General features: G+C 44.5%; 1 protein-coding gene across 1 annotated transcript in view; it reads left to right on the forward strand.

Moving 5' to 3' along the window:
• atrn (attractin) overlaps positions 1 to 22,923 on the forward strand; it is a 346,003-nt gene that overhangs the window by 171,642 nt on the left and 151,438 nt on the right. The window contains exons 15-19 of the mRNA XM_055642697.1: positions 1,938 to 2,119; positions 5,208 to 5,427; positions 7,092 to 7,277; positions 17,805 to 18,026; positions 19,014 to 19,151. Coding sequence (XP_055498672.1) covers positions 1,938 to 2,119; positions 5,208 to 5,427; positions 7,092 to 7,277; positions 17,805 to 18,026; positions 19,014 to 19,151 — 948 coding nt within the window. The remainder of the gene's footprint in view (positions 1 to 1,937; positions 2,120 to 5,207; positions 5,428 to 7,091; positions 7,278 to 17,804; positions 18,027 to 19,013; positions 19,152 to 22,923) is intronic.

Consider the following 22,923-nt stretch of genomic DNA (forward strand, 5'->3'; position numbering starts at 1 on the left):
GTTAGGGACAATTTACAATTATACCAAGCCAATTAGCCTGCAAACCTGTACATCTTTGGAGTGTGGAAGTCGAAAATCCTGGGGAAAAACCTGCACAGGTCATAAGATCATAAGTGATAGGAGCAGAATTGGGCCATTCGGCCCATCAAGTACTCCGCCATTCAATCATGGCTGATCTATCTCGCCCTCCTAACCCCATTCAACTTCAATTTTCTCCCCATAACCGCTGACACCAATACTAACCACGGGGAGAACGTACAGACAAGCACCCGTAGTCAGGATCGAACCCGGATCTCTGGCTCCATAGGGCAGCAACTCTACCGCTTCCTAGAGAGTAGGGGTTCCACTTCACATCACGTCTGACCGGGGCACCCAGTTCACGTCTGAACTGTAGTCCGCCATGGCCCGCCTGTTGGGGACGCAGCTCCTCCACGCGACAGCGTACCATCCCCAGCCAAATGGGTTGGTGGAGCGGTTCCACCGCTGTCTGAAGGCTCATCTCACGGGCCATGGGTGGACGGACGAGTTGACATGGATCCTGTTGGGGATTCGGACGGACCCCCCCAAGGAGGATCTGTCATCGTCCTCAGCAGAGTTGGTATATGGGGCTCCGCTCACCGTCCCCGGGGAGTTTGTCCCTGCTGCTGATGGGTCCCAGGAACCCCCGTCATCGGTGCTGATCCGCTTGCGGGAGAAGGTCGGCGCCCTGTCTCCCATCCCAACGTCGTGTGATGGAGTGGCTCCTTCCCATGTGCCACTGCCACTGATGGGCTGCCCGTACGTTTTTCTTCGCCATGACTCCCACAGGTCGCCCTTGCAGCGCCCGTATGAAGGTCCCTTTCGCGTGCTGCGGCACGGGCCTATTACATTTGATTTGGACATGGGCGTCCGCCGTCCCGGGCTCCCGGAGATTCTTCCGAACTGATCAAGCCCCCGGGGCGTGGGATTATATCTATGCGTTCGGGCCGCCTTGTTCGGCGTCCCATCCTGTTCGGTGTTTCTGGTTCTGGGGTGGGGTCCATGTGGCGTACCTGGTGGCAACCCAAGGGCAGAACGAACCATCGGCTCTGGAGGGCGACGTCTTGGTGTGGGAGGCGCTAGTCACGGGGTCGGTACTTGAGTTGGTATTTAAGGTCGGGCAATGCCCGTGACCATGAGGGAGTAGGGTGCTGTATTGGAGAGAATAAACACGTCTAGTGCACACAACTCGTGTCCAACTAGTTTTTGGCTGGACTCCTGCGAGTCCCCGCTACACTTTGTGGATTTTTCCAGTAATATTGCTTGCCACACACAGGTATATTTTGCATTTAAGATTACTAGTGTAAGTCCAAATTATGTCATATCTGAAGAGTAATAATAGTAAAAAGTCACAAGACACACGTTCATATCTCACTTGTGCTGATCTTGCCTTATTTGCTGTTTAGTTGCATCTGAATTATCATTACCCAGTGATGAAGAGAGCAGCATAACTGTATGATATAAACCAAACCCCCCCCACTCCTGAGCACAAACCTGTAATTAAGTTGTGTTTTACAGCTCGTACAACTGCAACTGAATTTTGAAGGTGTTTTTTTTTTAATTCCTCTTGGAAAGATTAGTTGCCTGAAACGATAATTTTGATTTAAGCTTCACTGAGACGCTGCTTCCATTTGCTGTGTGAATGATAGTTTGTGAAGTGGATCATTAAGTTGGGAAAGAGAAATAAAGTTACTGGAGTGGGTTACGAATGGGGATGAAACTTGACATCCATTTTATTAATTAACAAATATTGGCCTCACACTGTGCTCTTTAGAACATCACAGGTTGTCATTAAGTAGCCTCAAGTGGCAGTGTAATCAATGCATTTGCAGCGATGTATCTGCAATATCAATACATAAATATGTATAATTGAGTGAATTTCATTTTGAAGTGTTTATTTTTTGTCTTGGGAACTGCAGAAACTATATGTGGAGAGAACTGGCACTTAGTGGGAAACTCGTGCCTGACAATCACCAATATAAAAAACGACTACGATAATGCAAAACTGTACTGCAGAGGTCAGAAAGCTGCATTAGTTTCACTGACATCACAGAAGAAAGTTGACTTTGTTCTGAAGGAATTACAGATCATGCACATGTCGGTGAGTAAAATGCTCCAAACAGATTTGATTTGAGATTAGATTGAAACAATCTGTTTTTTTCCCCCCATTGTGGCTGATATATTTTTAGTTGCGGCTTCAAAACTGTAACATCTTGAAATCTAAAATAAATGACAGAAAGAATATTGGCAATTATGTGAGGAATAGATCGCACAGAGTCCCTTGCCCAGTGTAGGGAAATCGAGAGCCAGAGGACATAAGTTTTAGGTGAGGGGGGTAAAGATTTAATAGACAATAGACATTAGGCAATAGGTGCAGGAGTAGGCCATTTGGCCCTTCGAGCCAGCACCGCCATTCAATGTGATCATGGCTGATCATCCACAAACAGTACCCCATTCCTGCCTTCTCCCCATATCCCCTGACTCCGCTATTTTTAAGAACCCTATCTAGCTCGCTCTTGAAAGCATCCACAGAACCTGCCTCCACCGCCCATCTGAGGCAGAGAATTCCACCGACTCACCACTCTCCGTGAGAAAAAGTGTTTCCTCGTCTCCGTTCTAAATGGCTTAGTCCTTATTCTTAAACTGTGGCCCCTGGTTCTGGACTCCCCCAACATCAGGAACATGTTTTCTGCCTCTAGCATGTCCAAGACCTTAACAATCTTATATGTTTCAATGAGATTCCCTCTCATCCTTCCAAACTCCAGAGTGTACAAGCCCAGCTGCTCCATTCTCTCAGCATATGACAGTCCCGCCATCCCGGGAATTAACCTTGTAAACCTACGCTGCACTCCCTCAATAGCAAGAATGTCCTTCCTCAAATTAGAGGACCAAAACGGCACACAATACTCCAGGTGTGGTCTCACTAGGGCTCTGTACAACTGCAGAAGGACCTCTTTGCTCCTATATTCGATTCCTCTTGTTATAAAGGCCAACATGTCTTTTGCTTTCTTCACTGCCTGCTGTACCTGCATGCTTACTTTCATAGACTGATGTACATGGACCCCCAGATCCCATTGTACTTCCCCATTTACCAACTTGAGCTATTTAGATAGTAATCTGCCTTCCTGTTTTTGCTAACAAAGTGGATAACCTCACTTTTATCCGCATTAAACTTCATCCGCCATGCATCTGCCCACTCCCCCAACCTGTCCAAGTCACCCTGCATTCTCATAGCATCTTCCTCACAGTTCACACTGCCACCCAACTTTGTGTCATCTGCAAATTTGCTAATGTTACTTTGAATCCCTTCATCCAAATCATTGATGTATATTGTATATAGCTGCGGTCTCAGCACTGAGCCTTGCGTACCCCACTAGTCACTGCCTGCCATTCTGAAAGGGATCCGTTAAGCCTTACTCTTTGTTTCCTGTCTGCCAACCACTTCTCTGTCCATGTCAGCACTCTACCCCCAATACCATGTGCCCTAATTTTGCCCACTAATCTCCTATGTGGGACCTTATCAAATGCTTTCTGAAAGTCCAGGCACACTACATCCACTGGCTCTCCCTTGTCCATTTCCCTAGTTACATCTTCAAAACATTCCAGAAGATTAGTCAAGCATGATTGCCCCTTAAATCCATGCTGACTCGGACCGATCCTGTCACTGCTATCCAAATGTGCGGCTATCTCATCTTTTATAATTGACTCCAGCATCTTCCCCACCACCGATGTCAGGCTAACTGGTCTATAATTCCCTGTTTTCTCTCTCCCGCCGTTCTTAAAAAGTGGGATAACATTAGCTACCCTCCAATCCACAGGAACTGATCCTGAGTCTATAGAACATTGGAAAATTATCACCAATGCATCCGCGATTTCAAGAGCCACTTCCTTAGGTACCCTGGGATGCAGACCATCAGGCCCTGGGGATTTATCAGCCTTCAGTCCCATCAGTCTATCCAACACCATTTCCTGCCTAATGTGGATTTCCTTCAGTTCCTCTGTCACCCCAGATCCTCTGGCCACCACTATATCAGGAAGATTGTTTGTGTCCTCCTTGGTGAAGACAGATCCAAACTACCTGTTCAACTCATTTGCCATTTCCTGTAATAAATTCACCTTTTTCGGTCTTCAAGGGCCCAACTTTGATCTTAACTAATTTTTTCCTCTTCACGTACCTAAAGAAGTATTACTATCGTGTTTTATATTCTTGGCTAGCTTACCTTAATACCTCATCTTTTCTCCCCGTATTGTCTTTGCTAGCTTACCTTCGTACCTCATCTTTTCTCCCTGTATAGGAACATGAGGGGTAACTTTTTCACGCAGAGTGGTGGGTGTATGGAACGAGCTTGAGTGGGTGAGGGAGGTACTGTCACAACGTTCAAGAAACATTTAGACAGGTACATGGTTAGGACACGTTGAGGGGGATATGGGCCAAACACAGGCAGGTGGAACTAGTGTCAATGGGACAGGTTGGCTGGTGTGGGCAAGTTGGGTGGAAGGGCTTGTTTCCACACTGTATGACTTTATGACTCTGCATGTTTGTTGATAATGTCAAGATTAGTTAGCGAGCAAGCTGGTAGGTTAGAGCGAGTGAGAGGCGTGGGAAATCAAGGTGGTCAGGGGGATTGGGAATGCTGGAAATGGGTGAAAGGACACACGGTCTTGAATGAAGACTCCTGGACGAAGAAATGGGTAGCGAGGCAATAGTGGCAAAAGAAAAATACATAGTTGTTTTGAGTTCATTAAGATAGGGATATAGGAGACAAAGCTGAGGTCTGATCATTCGACGCAAAATTGGGAATTTCAGAAAGGATGGTGAAAACGTGGCAGGGAGTAGAACTAAGAGGAGAGAAGGGATCAGAGGAAAGCGAAGGAGAGATTAGGAAGGGTGTTCAAATCCAAGAGATATTGGAGTTTGTGAACTTTAATGTTTGAAAGATGCATTGTATAATAGTTGGGAAGTGATGTTTGCGGACATGAGAAGTAGCAGTAAAGTTGAATTCATTCATTCAAGTGATTTAGGAACCAATATATTTACTGTCCTTGCCACCCAGTTGGCTTTGATCAGCATCTGAGGGGTTTAGTAGGTGGACCTCAGGGGGGGAAAAAACTGTGCCTGGAATAGTTTCTGTGCCATTTGCAGGGAATGTCATGCATGTTAACAGTAGCGCATATGTTTACCATTGCAGAACAAAGAAGACTTAACCCCTTGGGTTGGGTTACGGAAAATAAATGTTTCTTATTGGTGCTGGGAAGATATGTCACCCTTCACAAACACATCACTACAATGGATGAATGAGGAGCCAAGTGATGCAGGATTTTGTGGCTATATGGCAGAACCAAACTATGCCGGCTTGAAAGCAGCAACCTGCATCAACTTAGTGAATGGAAGTGTATGTGAAAGACCAGGTGAGTTTTCTGGCAAGTCAGTTTGGTTTATTGTCACGTGTACCACGGTACAGTGAAAAGCTTTTGTAGTGTGCTGACCAGTCAACGGAAAGACAATACACAATTACAATCGAGCCATTCACAGTGTGCAGATCTGTGGGAGTAGAGATTAGAAGAAACACTAGTGGCATTTAAGAGCTTTTAGTCTGGGAAAAGTTTAGATTAGAGATACAGTGTAGAACGAGGCCCTTTGGGCCACCGAGTCCATGCTGACCTGTGATCCCCGCACACTAACACTATCGGACACACTAGGGGCAATTTGCAATTTACAATTTTACCAAACCGATAAGCCTACAAAACCGTATGTCTTTGGAGTGTGTGCGGGGTACCCAGAGAAAACCCATGCAGGTCACGGGGAGAACGTACAAACTCCAAACAGACAGCACCCGCAGTCAAGATTGAACCCGGGTCTCTGGTGATGTAAGGCGGCAACTCTAATGCTGCACCAATGTGCTGCCCTGATTGTTGAGTTCAAAGGCAGCAACTACCACTGCGCCTCGCAGGATGCAACATCCCAACTATTATATCCGGTGGGCGGCGCGGCTCTGGCCAGCAGCGGCCTCTGCAGTCTGTCCGCGTTTTATTATTTTTCTGTCTGTGTTTTAATGTAGTTTTTGTTATTTTTTTGCCTATGTGTGTGTGGGGGGGGTGGGGGTGGAATGGGTGGGGGGGGGGGGGGAAACTTTTTAAATCTCTCCCTGCACTGGAGACCCGACCTTTTTTCATGTCGCCCGGGTTTCCGTTGTCGTTGGGGCCGCAACGAGGAGCGGCCTACACTAACAGGAAGAAGCCGGGGACTCTATGCTACAACTCCCACCGTCGCCGTCGCTTAAATTGGCCGAGTCCTTAGCGGGTGGATGATTGGTGGAGGAGCGCTGCTGCTGCTGCTGCTGCTGCGGCCCGACCGAGAGAGTCGAAGGCTCCAACGACAGGTAAGAAGGGACGGATGGGCACCGGGAGCCCGCGCTCCCTGGAGGGAGACCGCTTTTCAGGGCTCTCGCAACGGCGACTTCCCCCGCCCGAGTTGCGGGGTTGAAGAGCTCCTGGAGCGGGGCCTACATCACTGCCCCGCACGGCTTGGAATGGCCGCGGGACTCTGCGAGCGCACGCCGGGGGCTCTAACATCAAGAACCCGGTGTGCAACCTTGCACCACCCGGCGTGGCTTTAATGGCCGCGGGACAATCGCCATCGCCAGCCGGGGGCTTTGACTTTGACTCTGACATCGGGGGGGGGGCGGGGAGAGTGCAGTGGAGAAATAAGTTTATTTGGCCTATCATCAGAGCAATGTGATGTGTTTAAGAGGGAACTGCAGATGCTGGAGAATCGAAGGTTACACAAAAAAGCTGGAGAAACTCAGCGGGTGCAGCAGCATCTATGGAGCGAAGGAAATAGGCAACGTTTCGGGCCGAAACCCTTCTTCAGACAATGTGATGGATGTTTATGTAAATTATGTTGTGTCTTGGGTCTATTTGTTTGTAATGTATGGCTGCAGAAACGGCATTTTGTTTGGACCTCAAGGGGTCCAAATGACAATAAATGTATCTTATCTTATCTTAACATGTTAAGAATAGGGAAGGAAATTAAAATATTGCTGAAACTGAAGTCGTACTACTTTGATTCACAGCAAACCACAGCACCAATCAGTGCCGCACACCTTGTGCATTGAGGACCGGATGTAGTGAATGTACAACTGGCAACTCGGAGTGTATGTGGTGCAGCAACATGAAGCAGTGTGTTGATGCCAATGCTTATGTGGCTTCATTTCCTTTTGGCCAGTGCATGGAATGGTCTACTTCCAACAATTGTTCACGTAAGTGAAAGCAAACCCTGTACTGTCATTGAGTTAGAGAGTGATACAGCATGTCAACAAGCCCTTCGGCCCAACTTGTCCATACCCGTTGGCCAACACGTCCAATCTACACTAGCCACATCTGCTTGCGTTTGGCCTCTATCTCTCAAAACCTATCCCATCCATGTACCTGTCTAAATGTTTCTTAAATGTTGTGATGGCACTTACATTGTTTATGATTGTTGCCACAATGTCAGTATAAACCACAGTGTTACTATTTATTTACAGTCAAGTTTAAGATATTCGTTTAACAAATCTCTGATCCCATGAGTGTAAGAAGGAACTGCGGATGGTGGTTTAAACTGAAGATAGACACAAAAAGCTGGAGTAACTCAGCGGGACAGGCAGCGTCTCTGGAGAGAAGGACTGGGTGACGTTTCGGGTCTTTATCATCGTTACTTTTTTGTATATCTTTCATTCATTGTTCTTTGCCTCTCCACATCGCCGTCTATATCTCTTGCTTCCCTTATCCCCAACTAGTCGGTGAAGAAGGGTCTCGTCCCGTAACGTCACCCATTCCTTCTCTCCAGAGATGCTGCCTGTCCCGCTGAGTTACTCCAGCTTTTTGTGTCTATAGAAACATAGAAAATAGGTGCAGGAGAAGGCCATTCGGCCCTTCGAGCCAGCACCCCCATTCATTGTGATCATGGCTGATCGTCCCCTATCAATATCCCGTGCCTGCCTTCTCCCCATATCCCTTGACTCCACTAGCCCCTAGAGCTCTATCTAACTCTTTCTTGAAATCCACCCAATGTTTTGGCCTCCACTGCCCTCTGTGACTGGGAATTCCACAAATTCACAACTCTCTGGGTGAAAAAGTTATTTCTCACCTCAGTCCTAAATGACCACCCCTTTATTCTAAGACTGTGGCCCCCTGGTTCTCGACTCGCCCAACATTGGGAACATTTTTCATGCATCTAGCTTCTATAGTCCTTTTATAATTTTATATGTTTCTATAAGATCACCCCTCATCCATCTAAACTCCAGTGAATACAAGCCTAGTCTTTTCAATCTTTCCTCATATGACAACCCCACCATCCCAGGGATCAATCTCGTGAACCTATGCTGCACTGCCTCAATCACAAGGATATCCTTAATCAAATTAGGAGACCAAAACTGTACACAATACTCCGGATGTGGTCTTACCAGAGCCCTATACAACTGCAGAAGAACCTCTTTACTCCTACACTAAAATCCTCTTGTTATGAAGGCCAACATTCTCTTGTTATGAAGCCCAACGCAAGGCTAAGTGCTGTGACCCCAGCTATTTACAATATATATTAATGATTTGCACGAGGAAATTGAATGCAACATCTCCAAGTTTGCGGATGACACGAAGCTGGGGGGCAGTGTTAGCTGTGAGGAGGATGCTAGGAGGCTGCAAGATGACTTGTTAGGCTGGGTGAGTGGGCAAATGCATGGCAGATGCAGTATAATGTGGATAAATGTGAGGTTATCCACTTTGGTGGCAAAAACAGGAAAGTAGACTATTACCTGAATGGTGGCCGATTAGGAAAAGGGGAGATGCAACGAGACCAGGGTGTCATGATACACCAGTCATTGAAAGTAGGCATGCAGGTGCAGCAGGCAGTGAAAAAAGCGAATGGTATGTTGGCATTCATAGCAAAAGGATTTGAGTATGGGAGCAGGGAGGTTCTACTGCAGTTGTACAGGGTCTTGGTGAGACCACACCTGGAGTATTGCATACAGTTTTGGTCTCCTAATCTGAGGAAGGACATACTTGACATAGAGGGAGTACAGAGAAGGTTCACCAGACTGATTCCTGGGATGCCAGGACTTTCATATGAAGAAAGACTGGATAGACTTGGCTTGTACTCGCTAGAATTTAGAAGATTGAGGGGGGATCTTATGGAGACTTACAACATTCTTAAGTGGTTGGACAAGCTAGATGCAGGAAGATTGTTCCCGATGTTGGGGAAGTCCAGAACAAGGGGTCACAGTTTATGGATAAAGAGGAAATCTTTTAGGACTGAGATGAGAAAAACATTTTTCACACAGAGAGTGGTGAATCTCTGGAATTCTCTGCCACAGAATGTAGTTGAGGCCAGTTCATTGGCTATATTTAAGAGGGAGTTAGATGTGGCCCTTGTGGCTAAAGGGATCAGGGGGTATGGAGAGAAGGCAGGTACAGGATACTGAGTTGGATGATCAGCCATGATCATATTGAATGGAGGTGCAGGCTCGAAGGGCCGGATGGCCTACTCCTGCACCTATTTTCTATGTTTCTATGTAACATTCCATTAGCTTTCTTCACTGCCTGCTGTACCTGTAAGCCAACTTTCAGTGGCCGGTGTACAAGGACACCCGGGTCTCGCTGTACCTCCCCCTTACCTAACCTAACCCCATTGAGATAATAATCTGCCCCCTTATTATTGCTGCCAAAGTGGATAACCTGACATTTATCTATATTATACTGCAACTGCCACGCATCTGCCCACTCACTCAACCTGTCCAGGTCACCCTGAAACCTCCTAACATCCTCTTCACAGTTTACACTGCCACCCAGCTTTGTGTCATCTGCAAACTTGCTAGTGTTGCTCCTAATTCCCTCTTGCATATCATTAATATATATGGTAAACAGTTGCGGCCCCAACACCGAGCCTTGCGGCACTCCACTCGCCACTGCCTGCCATTCATCCATTTTATTGGTCACATCCTCAAAAAAATCCAGAAGATTAGTCAGGCATGATTCTCCTTTCATAAATCCATGCTGACTTGGACTAATCCTTTTACTGCTATCCAAATGTCCCATTATTACCTCTTTAATAATTGACTCTTCTGATCCCATGAGGTTTAGTAGTCATCACTGGGTAATGAATTTGATTTGCTTAAATTCTGTTTTTCTTTGCTTTTATGTGCATTGGTAATTGTCCAATTTGCTGAATACTTTTATTGTGCATTGGTGAATTGATAGTTTATCTCTCTCTGTTGGCCCATCTTCCAGCTTCTTTGTTACTTTATCTGTTTTCCACTGCAGTAAGTCAAACACCAAACACAGCAGATGCTGGAGATCTGGTATGAAAATGGAACTGGGTACTATTAACCTGACATAGCAGATATTCCATGTGAATATGCACCATTACTTATGGCAGTGCCTAATGTTCAGAGGTTTTGCAATCTATTTGCTTAATGTCTTCTAAACGTCAACTAAAATGATGAGCAAAATCAGAAATAGTTCTTCAGCTTTCGTTCTTCTTTGAGGGGTACCAATTGCAGTATTTTTCAGATGTCTAGTCTTCTATTATTTGACAAACTACATGTCAGTGATTGAGCCAGTAACATTGTTGGTGTTTCAGGCCAAATTCAGCATCAACTGAGGGCTTTATCAGGAAGATCTGCATTTATTGTCTCTGTATTTTTCCTTGAGGCGGTAGTTTTGACTGGTATTGGTATTAGCTTTTTATTGTCACATTGTCATATACAGCAAAAATCTTTGAACTTCTGTACAACCTATAGTCAAGTTACTCCACAGTTGTGTTGGACAAAAAATAGCAGGATACATAAGAAAATGCAGATGCTGGAATCTTCAGTTTAGTTTAGTTAGATACATAGAAACATAGATGGTATCTTCTGTTTCCTTGTTCACTCCTCTGTGCTCCTAAGCTCTTCTTAAAAAGATCTGGATAGTTTTCAAGAGAAGACACAAAGTGCTGGAGTAACTCAGCAGGTCAGGCATTACCCCTGGAGAACATGGATTGGTGACGTTTCTGGCTGGGACCTTTCATCAGACTGATTTGGATTATTAGATAGTTATTGAACTAACTTAGAAGACTGTCTGCCATCGATTCAGCAATCTCAAGTTGAAATAATTTCAAGTTTTCACGGGCCAGCGTGTTTTATTTTAATACCTGGCTTGACATTGTAATCAGGTGTACTCCCGAGTTGCTGCAAAATGAAACTGCAGACATAACACCACAAATCAACTCACAGTTCATTAAACCGTGAATCCAGCTATTCGAGAGGGCTACCCTTCACCACTTCAAGTAACTTGCAGGAGCGATGTGTCTGTTGTCACCGTTTAGTTTAGTTTAAGTTAAAGATACAGCACGGAAACAGGCCCACCGTGTCCACACTGACCCTGCACACTCACACTATCCTACACACACTTGGGACAATTTAAAAACATAGACATAAAAAAATAGGTGCAGGAGTAGGCCATTCGGCCCTTCGAGCCTGCACCGCCATTCAATATGATCATGGCTGATCATCCAACTCAGTATCCCGTACCTGCCTTCTCTCATACCCCCTATCCCACAAGGGCCACATCTAACTCCCTCTTAAATATAGCCAATGAACTGGCCTCAACTACCTTCTGTGGCAGAGAGTTCCAGATATTCACCACTCTGTGTGAAATATGTTTTTCTCATCTCGGTCCTAAAGGATTTCCCCTCTATCCTTAAGCAGTGACCCCTTGTCCTGGACTTCCCCAACATGGGGAACAATCTTCCTGCATCTAGTCTGTCCAACCCCTTAAGAAATGTGTAAGTTTCTATAAGACCCCCCCTCAATCTTCTAAATTCTAGCGAGTACAAGCCGAGTCTATCCAGTCTTTCTTCATATGAAAGTCATTTACATTTACACCAAGCAGATTAACCTACAAAACTTTTATGTTTTGGAGTGTGGAGAATGGGAGGAAACCACAGTTATTGGGGAAAGCCCACGTGGGTCACAGGGAGAACGTACAGACTCCGTACAGACAACACCCGTTGCCAGGATCGAACCCGGGTCTCTTGTGCTATAAAGCAGCAACTCTACCACTGTGCCGCCTTGTGGACCACAAGTTCTATGAGTTTGTTGTTGTGTATCTTGCAAATGAAAGTGATTAATGTGTTTTCTTAATTACCAGCTTCACAGTGGAGAAGGCTGAAGTGTATTAATAAATTACAACATTAAACATAGTGCTGCCCATTATGTATTCTTGAAAGCAATGAAATCAGTTTTGATAAAATGTATTAGCCATCTTATCTAATGCACATGCTAATAAATGTATTATTAGCTCACCTGTACCCACTCATCACTTGCCACGCTTTGGCCCACTGCCACCTCTCTTTTCCAGCTTCCCCCTCCCTCACCTACAATCAGTCCGATGAAGGTTTCCGACCCAAAAAGTCACCGTCCATTTCCCCCCACAGGTGTTGCTTCTCATGATTGTGTATCTCTATAAGATCTCCCCTCATCCTCCTGCTCCTTGGAATAGAGACCCAGCCTACTCAACCTCACACCCTCTAATTCTGGCAACATCCTCGTGAATCTTTTCTGAACCCTTTCAAGCATGACAATATTTTTCCATTAACATGCTGCCCAGAACGGAACACAATATTCTAAATGCGGTCTCACCAATGTCTTTTACAACTGCAACATGACCTTCCAACGTCTACACTCAATACTGTGACTGATGAAGGCCAAAGTGCCAAAAGCCTTTTTGACCACCTTATCCACCTGCGACTCGACCTTCAAGGAACCATGCACCTGTACTCCTGGATCCCTCTGCTCTACAACACTACCCAGAGGCCTACCATTTACTGTGTAGGTCCTGCCCTTGTTCAACGTCCCAAAATGCAACATCTCACACTTCTCTGTATTAAATTCCATCAACCATTCCTCCGCCCACCTGGCCAATCGATCCAGATCCTGCTGCAATCTTTCACAACCATCTTCACTCTCTGCAAAACCACTAACTTTTGTATCATCAACAAACTTGCTAATCTTGCCCTATATGTTTTCATCTAAATCATTGATGTAGATGACAAACAGTAACGGGCCCAGCACCGAAAACCTGAGGCACATCACTAATCACAGGCCTCCAGTCTGAGAAGCAACCTTCCACCATTACCCTCTGCTTCCTTCCATGGATCCAATTTGCTATCCATTCAGCTATCTCTCCTTGGATCCCATGCGATCTAACTTTCCAGAGCAGCCTAACATTTTGAACGCCTTACTGAGATCCATGTACAAACATCTACAGATCTACCCTCATCAACCTTTTTGGTCACGTCTTCAAAGAAATCAGATTTGTGAGATAAGACCTCCCACGTACAAAACCACGCTGACTATCATTAATCAGTTCTTGCCCATCCAAATGCCTGTATATCCTATCCCTCAGAATTCTCTCCAGTAACTTACCAACTACAGATGTTAAGCTCACCGGACTATAGTTCCCAGCATTTTCCCTGCAGCTCTTCTTGAAAAGAGACAAAACATTTGCCACCCTCCAGTCTTCCGACACCTCTCCTGTATTTAAGGATGACTCGTAAATTTCAACCAGGGCTCCCGCAATTTCCTCTCTAGTTTCCCACAATGTCCTCAGATATGTTGTGTGCTATCCAGTCAGCAGGAAGATTACATTAATACAATCAAGCCGTCCACCGTGCACAGATGCAGGATAAAGGGAATAATGTTTAGATAAAGCCCATAAAAGTCTGATTACAAGAAGTCCGAGGGTCTACAATGAGGTAATGGTAGCTCAGAACCGCTCTGTTGATGGGGCCAGAAAATATATTAGAGATTTAAAATGAGACTTTGAAAATGTAAACAGTTGATGTATACAAGATATGAATAGTTTAAGAGGATGTACTTATGAAAGCTGTCAGTACTTCAAGTATATATCATCAGTCTGAAGAAGGGTCTCGACCCGAAACGTTGCCTATTTCCTTTGCTCCATCGATGCTGCCTCACCCGCTGAGTTTCCCCAGCATTTTTGTCTACCTTCGATTTTCCAGCATGTGCCGTTCCTTCTTAAAACATATTAGATCTGGATTGGTTACCAGATAGATTGTTAAAATAGATTATCTGAATGACAATATGGTGGAAAGTTTTCAAGGGGTAAAAAGGGAGAATATGTTTATTTTCCATTTAGTACAGGAGTTCATGGACCAGAGTGAACAGATATTATAGAGTAATATGGCATGGAAACTGGCCTTTGTCCAAACTTGCCCACACCGACCCACATGTCCCATGTACACTAACCCACCCACCTGCATTTGGCCGACGTCCCTCCAAACCTGTCCAATGCATGCACCTGTCTAAATGTTTCTTAAACGTTGCAATAGTAACTACCTCCTCCAGCAGCTCACTTCATGCACCTACCACCCATTGTGTGAAAAAGGTTACCCCTCACGTTCCTATTAAATCTTACCACCTTAAATCTGTGTCCTCTGATGCCCCAACTCTGGGAAAGAGACTCTATGCGTCTACCCGATCTATTCCTCTCAGGAGCTTGTACACCTCAGTAAGATCGCCCTTCATTCTCCTGTGCTCCAAGGGATGTTAAGTGATTTAAAAAAGAATTTGGGAAAATGTTGCTCATTCAGTCATGATTTGGAATGCACTGCCTACCGATGTCATGGATGTAGTTGATGGTTTTCTAGAGGAAATTGGCTGACTATTTGATTTTAACAACATTTGTATCTCACTGTGTACAGATAACAAATAGCCATGGGGCCAGCTTGTATCAATGATTGCCATTGTTGCTGTTCAATTAAAATGCACATTCTCCAAAGCCTTGTTTAGTTTCCTTATCAACCTTTACTCTTTGATTAGCATTCAGTTGAGGAAATGCTCCAACAAATATTGACTGTTGGTATCATCTGTCAGTGAATTGGATACAAAGTTTAGTTTATTTAGTTTAGAGATACAGCATGGAAATAGGCCCTTCGCCCCACCAACTCCGTGCCGGCCAACGATCCCCATACATTAACACTATCCAACACACTAGGTACAATTTACAATGTTACCAAAGCCAATTAACCTACAAACCTATACATCTATAGAGTGTGGGAGGAAACCGGAGCACCTGGAGAAAACCTATGCAGGTCATGGGGAGAAAGTACAAACTCTGTATAGACAGTACCCGTCGTCAGGATCGATCCTGGGTCTCTGGTGCTATGAGGCAGCAACCCTACTGCTGCACCACCATGTCATGTCGCCCCTGTTTCTAGTTTATTCACTAGAAAATTGAATGTTCATTGATAATGACAGGAAATGAGTTGATCCTTGGTGCCAGAAAGATTCAAACATAATACAGCACAGGAACTGGCCCTTAGGCCCGTGATGCCTGTGGTGAACATAATGCCACAGCCTGGCTAGAGTGGATGCAGAGAGGATGTTTCCACCAGTGGGAGAGTCTGGGACCAGAGGCCATAGCCTCAGAATTAAAGGCCGCTCCTTTAGAAAGATGATGAGAAATTTCTTTAGTCAGAGGGTGGTGAATCTGTAGAATTATTTGCCACAGAATGCTGTGGAGGCCAAGTCAGTGGATATATTTAAGGCAGAGATGGGTTATTGATTAGTACGGGTGTCAGGGGTTGTGGGGAGAAGGCAGGAGAATGCGGTTAGGAGGGAGAGATAGATCAGCCATGATTGAATGGCGGAGTAAAAAATGGGCCGAATGAACTAATTCTGCTTCTATCACATGAATTTATGACCTTTATCTGCCTGAACATAATCCATATCCCATTATTCTCTGCACATCCAGATGCCTATCCAAACGTTTCTTAAATGTCAATTCCGTGTGAGCCTCCACCTCTACCCTCACCTCTCCAGGCACCCACCACTCTCTGTAACAAAAAAACCTTTCCCATCATATCACCTTCTCACCTTAAAGCTATATCCTTCAGTATTTGATATTTCCATCCCGTAACATAGATTCTGACTGTCTATCTGTGGCGCTCGTGATTTTATATATTTCTATCAGGTCTCCCCACAATCTCCAGAATCCCACAGGAAACAATCCAAGTCTGTCGCTAATACCCCCTAATCCAGGCATCATCCTGGTAAACTAAAATCTCTTGTCATATGTCCCAGATAGGACAATTAAATTCTTACTTGCTGCAGCACAACAGAATATGTAAACATAGTACATAACGGGAGAAAAAAAAAGTTCAGTGTGTATATACACATGCACACATACTCAATAAATAAACAAATATCGTGCAATAATAATAATAGTCTATTGTAGTTCAGAGCTTATTTATTGTCATGTTTAATAGCCTGATGGCTGAAGGGAAGAAGCTGTTCCTGAACCTGGACGTTACAATTTTTAGACTCCTGTATCTTCTTCCCGATGGCAATTGTGAAATGAGTGTGTGGCTAGGATGGTGTGGGTCTCCTTTGATGTTGGCTGCCTTTTCGAGGCAACAACTTTGATAGATCCCTTCGATGGTGGGGAGGTCAGAGTCGGTGATGGACTGGGCAGCGTTCACAACTTTTTACAGTCTTTTCTGCTCCTGGACGTTCAAATTGCCAAACCAAGCCATGATGCAACCGGTCAATACGCTGTGCACTCTGCACCCATTCTAAAGCCTCTATTTCCTTCCTGTAATGGGGTGACCAGAACTGCAGGCAATACTGTACTGCAAATCCAGCCAAACCAGAGTCCTATATAGCTGCATCATGCTTCCTGACTCTTTTGCGCAATGCCCCGTCTATACTATTGGAAGCAAGGATACCATATGATGACTTTTCCACTCTTATTATCTACTGATGTGGTCACATTCAGGAGTGACTTGACTAATTCTGCAGTAGTTAACGGAAACGTACACAAATAAATGTAGTTATTTATTAATCCCAAGGGCAATGAGCAATTATTAGTCATTGGTCTGAAAGCCCGGCAAGAAGTAGGTTGTAAAGTGCTTTTCCTTGCATATATTTGCAAGTCGAAATGGTAGTAAGGAAGGCTAATGCAATGCCAGCATTTATTTTAAGTGGACGAGAATACAAAAACAGAGATGTAATGCTGAGTCAGTGGTCAGGCCGTATTTGGAGTATTGTGAGCAATTTCAGGCCCCATATCTGAGGAAGGATTTGCTGGCTCCGGAGAGGCTCCAGAACAATTTACAAGAATGATCCCAGGAATGAGTGGGTTAACATATGATGTGTGTTGGACAGCACTGGGCCTGTACACGCTGGAGTTTAGAAGAATGAGGGGGGGACATCATTGAAACTTACCTAATAGTGAAAGGCTTGATTAGAGTGGATGTGGAGAGGATGTTTCCACTAGTTGGAGCGTCTAGGACCCGAGGTTATAGCTTCAGAATTAAAGGGTGTTCCTTCAAGAGGATGAGGAGGACTTTCTTTAGTCAAAGGATGGTGAATCTGTGGAATTCTGTGGAATTGTAATAGGAGGGAGATTGAATGGCGAAGTAGACAATGGGCTGAATGGCCTAATTCTGCCCCTATGAACCTGAACTTATAATATTGTACCGTTTTTAATATCAATCTTAAATCTCACCACTGCTCAAGCGAACAAAGCCCCTCTTAATAATTATTCAGCAAAAATCAGTTTTTGTCTGATACTTTTCCTTTGAAAAAGGTTTCAAAGGTCTTTTATTGTCACGTGGACCAAGTTTTGTCAGATTCTTTGACAATATACATTAACGCGTCCTCTTGTACAGGAGTAAAATGTAAATTCTAATTTTATGGATTCGCAGATGAAGCTATTTGATGTGTTTTCTTTTTCTGTCATTCTAGCTGAGAATTGTTCTGGTTACCGTACGTGCAGTCACTGTTTGGAGCAGCCTGGATGTGGATGGTGTACTGACCCCAGCAATACAGGAAAAGGACAGTGCATAGAAGGATCTTATCGTGGGCCAATGAAAATATTGACAGTAAACACCCCCCCTACTCCCATTCTCAACATCAGCATGTGTCCAGTAGAAACAAAGTTCAACTGGTCCTTTATCCAGTGTCCAGGTCAGCATTTATTTTGTTCATTTCTGGCAAATCTATCTCGGTTATGTCATAGAGTCATACAGCGTGGAAACAGGGCCCAACGTTCCCACGCCGACCAACATGTCCCATCTACATTAGTCCCACCTGCCTGCGTTCGGCCCATATCCCTCTAAACACATCCTATCCTCGTGGATGGGGGCAGTGAGGGCTACCTTGTCAGCTAAATACTTTGGAACCCCATTTTACAGGGCAGTTAGCAGTATACCTTCTTGTGCCTGGGTCTGGTGCCGCATCTAGTCTAAACCAGGTCATTCAAATCCTTAAACGGCAACATGCATTTTGAATGTCTGTTCCTTGCATCTGGTTGCATACAGTTAATTACTTATCGCAGATAAAATGCAAGCTCTTGATTTGTGTTTGTTTCGTGTGAGAGGACTTTAGAGTTTAGAGATACACTGCGGAAACAGGCCCGTCGGCCCACCACCGTGACTAGCGATCCCCCTGTACACTAACGCTATCCTACACACTAAGGGCAATTTACAATTTTACGAAAGCCAATGAACCTACAAACCTGTACCCAAAGCTAATGTCTTTAGAATGTGGGAGGAAACCGGAGCACCCGGAGAAAACCCATGCAGTCACGGGGAGAACGTACAAACTCCGTGCAGACAGCACCCGTAGTCAGGATTGAACCTGGGTCTCTGGCGCTGTAAGGCAGCAAATCCATTGCTGTGCCACTGTGCCATTCCAGTTAACAGTCAACCACCTTATACCAGAATCTAGAGCAGTAACTAGTCTAGACCAAGTCATTTAGCTCCTCAAATGGCTTCAGCAATGTGCATTTAGAATCCCTGCTTCGAGCTGTATGTAGGATTGAATTTTTGCAGACAAAATACAAAATACTCAAGATTTAACTTTCTGTTGTGAGAGGAAATTGGAGATTTTGGGGAGGAGAAGGAACTTGTATTTGTGATTTTCCATAGACTAAAAAATAAGTGTTTCTTCCAGCTTGTCAGTGTAACGGCCACAGCAAGTGTGTAAATGAAAGCATCTGTGAAAAATGTGAAGACCTAACAACTGGCAACCACTGTGATACTTGCATCTCTGGTTATTATGGTGACCCGACAAATGGAGGAAGTTGTCAATGTAAGTTTCAATTTAAAGTTGCATAGCTTCTTTCAATTACCTTCTTTCTCAAAGGTTCCCAAGCTCTTGGAGTAGAGCTACTCTGCCATTCAATCATGGCTGATCTATCTTTCCCTCTCAACCCCATTCTCCCGCCTTCGCTCCATAACCCCCATAAGAAAGGTGTTGATTACTTGTAATGTCCGGGTGCACAAACTAACCCCCAATATTGACTGGGACTACCTCAATGCAAAAGGCTCAGATGGAGCAGGAGCTGTTAGATATATTCAAAAAGGTTTCTTGATACATTTTGTGGACAGTCCAACTCAAGAAAACCATACTGGACCTTGTACTGGGAAATGAGACTGGCCAGGGGACTGGTGCTTTAGCGGAAGAGCATGTTTTGAGAACCATGATCACAACTACACATGTTTTAACATCTTTATGATAAGGGTAAGACTGGACCTCAGGTTGATGGGTTGGTTCGTACGTGTGGTGGAGTTGCAGGCAGTGAGGAAGGCTGTCAAAGGTTACAGCAGGATGGAGTGTTACAGGCTTGGGTGGAAAAAGGGCAGATAGAGTTTAGTCGGAGTAGCTGTAAGGTGTTGCACTTTTGGGAGATCAAATGTGAGGGATGTAGACAACAAGGTAGACAGTCGGAATCTTATCTCAAGGAGGAAATATCAATGACAATTTTTTTACAAGTGTGGTGGGGATCTGGAATGCACTGCTAGAGATGGTTGTGGCAGTAGATATAATAGTGGCATTTGAGTGGCTTTTAGATAGGTACATGAATATGGAGGGATATGGACAAGGGCAGAGATTAGTTTAATATGGTATTATGTTTAGCACGGACATTGTGGACTGAAGTCCCTGACCTATTCCTGTCCTATTCTTTGATCAAGGTATCTGAGGAATATCACCTTTAAATATAACCACACCCTTAAGGATAATGGCTTAGTTTCAACAGCTAATAGTTTATTTTTCTTCTCTGCAAGTAAGTAGACAGAGACCCTCTTTTTCATTCAATTGAAACGTAAGCTCAAACTTTTCCATGAATATAAGAAATGGGAGATGCCGATAGCCTTACAGCTCAGTGAGCCTGCTCAGTAACACCATGGCTATTGTGATCTCGGCCTTAACTCCACTCCCTTGCCCTTTCCTCATACGGTTGATGCCAAAAATAGTCCAGATATATGAGTAATCAGTCCTTGACTTTCCAAATGTAGTTTAGTTTAGAGATACAGCGCAGAAACAGGTCCTTCGACCCACTGAGTTCGCACTGACCAGCGATCCCCACACATTAACACTACCCTACACACACTAGGGACAATTTACAATTGTACCAAACCAATTAGCCTACAAACCTGTATGTCTTTAGAGTGTGGGAGGAAACTGGAGGCCCCAGGGAAAACCCACATGATCACAGGGAGAACGTACAAATTCGGTACAGACACCACCCGTAGTCAGGGTGGAGACCGCTGTACGGCAGCCTCTCGACCCTTGTACCACCCACTGAACCTCAATATTCCCTCAGTAGTTGATGGGTCAATGTGGGAGGCAATTGGAAGGAGCATGAGAAACAAAATATAGAAGCTATGAAATGAGGGTATTTGGAAAAAGAGTGTAAACAAAGGAAAGTAAATCTGTGAGATGAGAGCTGTAGGAAAGGCCTCGCAGCATTCCATGTCTATGTATTAGAAACATAGAAACATAGAAACATAGAAATTAGGTGCAGGAGTAGGCTACTCGGCCATTCGAGCCTGTACCGCCATTCAATATGATCATGGCTGATCATCCAACTCAGTATCCCGTACCTGTCTTCTCTCCATACCCCCTGATCCCCTTAGCCACAAGGGCCACATCTAACTCCCTCTTAAATATAGCCAATGAACTGGCCTCAACTACCCTCTGTGGCAGAGAGTTCCAGAGATTCACCACTCTCTGTGTGAAAAAAGTTCTTCTCATCTCGTTTTAAAGGATTTCCCCCTTATCCTTAAACTGTGACCCCTTGTCCTGGACTTCCCCAACATCGGGAACAATCTTCCTGCATCTAGCCTGTCCAACCCCTTAAGAATTTTGTAAGTTTCTATAAGATCCCCTCTCAATCTCCTAAATTCTAGAGAGTATAAACCAAGTCTATTCAGTCTTTCCTCATAAGACAGTCCTGACATCCCAGGAATCAGTCTGGTGAACCGTCTCTGCACTCCCTCTATGGCAAGAATGTCTTTCCTCAGATTTGGAGACCAAAACTGTACGCAATACTCCAGGTATGGTCTCACCAAGACCCTGTACAACTGCAGTAGAACCTCCCTACTCCTATACTCAAATCCTTTTGCAATGCAATATTGTGTTGGATCACATGCTTGATCAATGGTGTTTTCTCACTTACGTTTTATTATTATTAATAATGTTTAGTATTTTCGGAGTCATTTGCAACTGTCACTGTATGTCATGTTGTTACTTGTGGGCGGAGCACCAAGGCAAATTCCTTGTATGTGAATACTTGGCCAATAAACTTACTTACTTCCTATGTCAAGCTGCTCAAGCTGACCATTTTTTAGCTTGTAAATCTGCAGTATGACCATGGATTGAGAGTTGGCAGCTTAACGACTCTGAAGAAGGGCCTCGACCCAAAACGTCACCCATTCCTTCTCACCAGAGATGCTGCCTGTCCCGCTGAGTTACTCCAGCTTTTTGTGTCTATACTCACTATTCAAGTTTGATAGCCCAATAACATCTGAGTAACATTAGGTTCTTCTTAGCAATTGATTAGCCATTTGTGAAACAATTGACAGTAAATACATTTGTTTTCTCCGGTCTCCAAAATTTAAGTGCTTCCATAATGCCATTCTGTTAGCTCTGAATTTCTTCGTAGTTGTATGTGGTATTTCCAGTTAATTTACAATTTTAAGATTCGAATAATCAAGAATTTCCCTTGAAATAATAACCATCAGAGGAGAATTTTTGCACAGGTAGTTTGTGCCGTTCTCCTTGATGTGCTCTAAAGAGTTATCACTTCGCTGCGTCATGCTTCACAAAGTTATCAACCGTAAGAGTCATTAATTTTAAACACCCTGGCCCACATTTCAGTAAAGGTAGTTACCGTAATTCAGAAGTTTGAAGTTGGGAAAATTTGAATAGTTGTTCATAAGTAAATGCTTGTCTTTCATTTGTAGTTTAGCTTAAAGATGCAGTATGGAAACAGGCCCTTCAGCCCACCAAGTCCACACTGACCATCGATTCACACTAGTTCCATGTAATCCCATTTATTCATCCACTCCCTAAGCCCCAGGGGGAATTTACAGAGGCACAATTAACATACAATCCCGCACGTCTTTGGGATGTGGGAGGATGCCAAAGCTCCTGATGGTCACAGGGAGCACATGCAAACTCCTGACAGACAGCACCCAAGGTCAGAATCAGTTTTGCGAAGGGGAGATCTTGCCTGACGAATCTGTTGGAATTCTATGAGGGGAAGTAAATAGCAGGACAGACCAAGGACAGTCTGTTAATGTTGTTTACCTAGGTGTTCAGAAAGGTGCCACAAGTGTGACTGCTAAAGAAGATGAGAGCCCGTGATATCAAAGGGAAGATACCAGCATGGATACTCCAATCATAGCGGATCTAACTCTACTCCTCAACCCCATTTTCCTGCCTTCTCCGCATAATCCCTGACACTCATACTAATCAAGAATCTCTCTCTCCCCCCTGAAAATATCAATTGACGGCCACCACAGCCTTCTGTGGCAATGATTTCCACAGATTCACCATCCTCTCTGAAGAAATTCCT

This window comes from Leucoraja erinacea, chromosome 1 (assembly GCF_028641065.1).
Source record: "Leucoraja erinacea ecotype New England chromosome 1, Leri_hhj_1, whole genome shotgun sequence".
NCBI lineage: Eukaryota > Metazoa > Chordata > Chondrichthyes > Rajiformes > Rajidae > Leucoraja > Leucoraja erinaceus.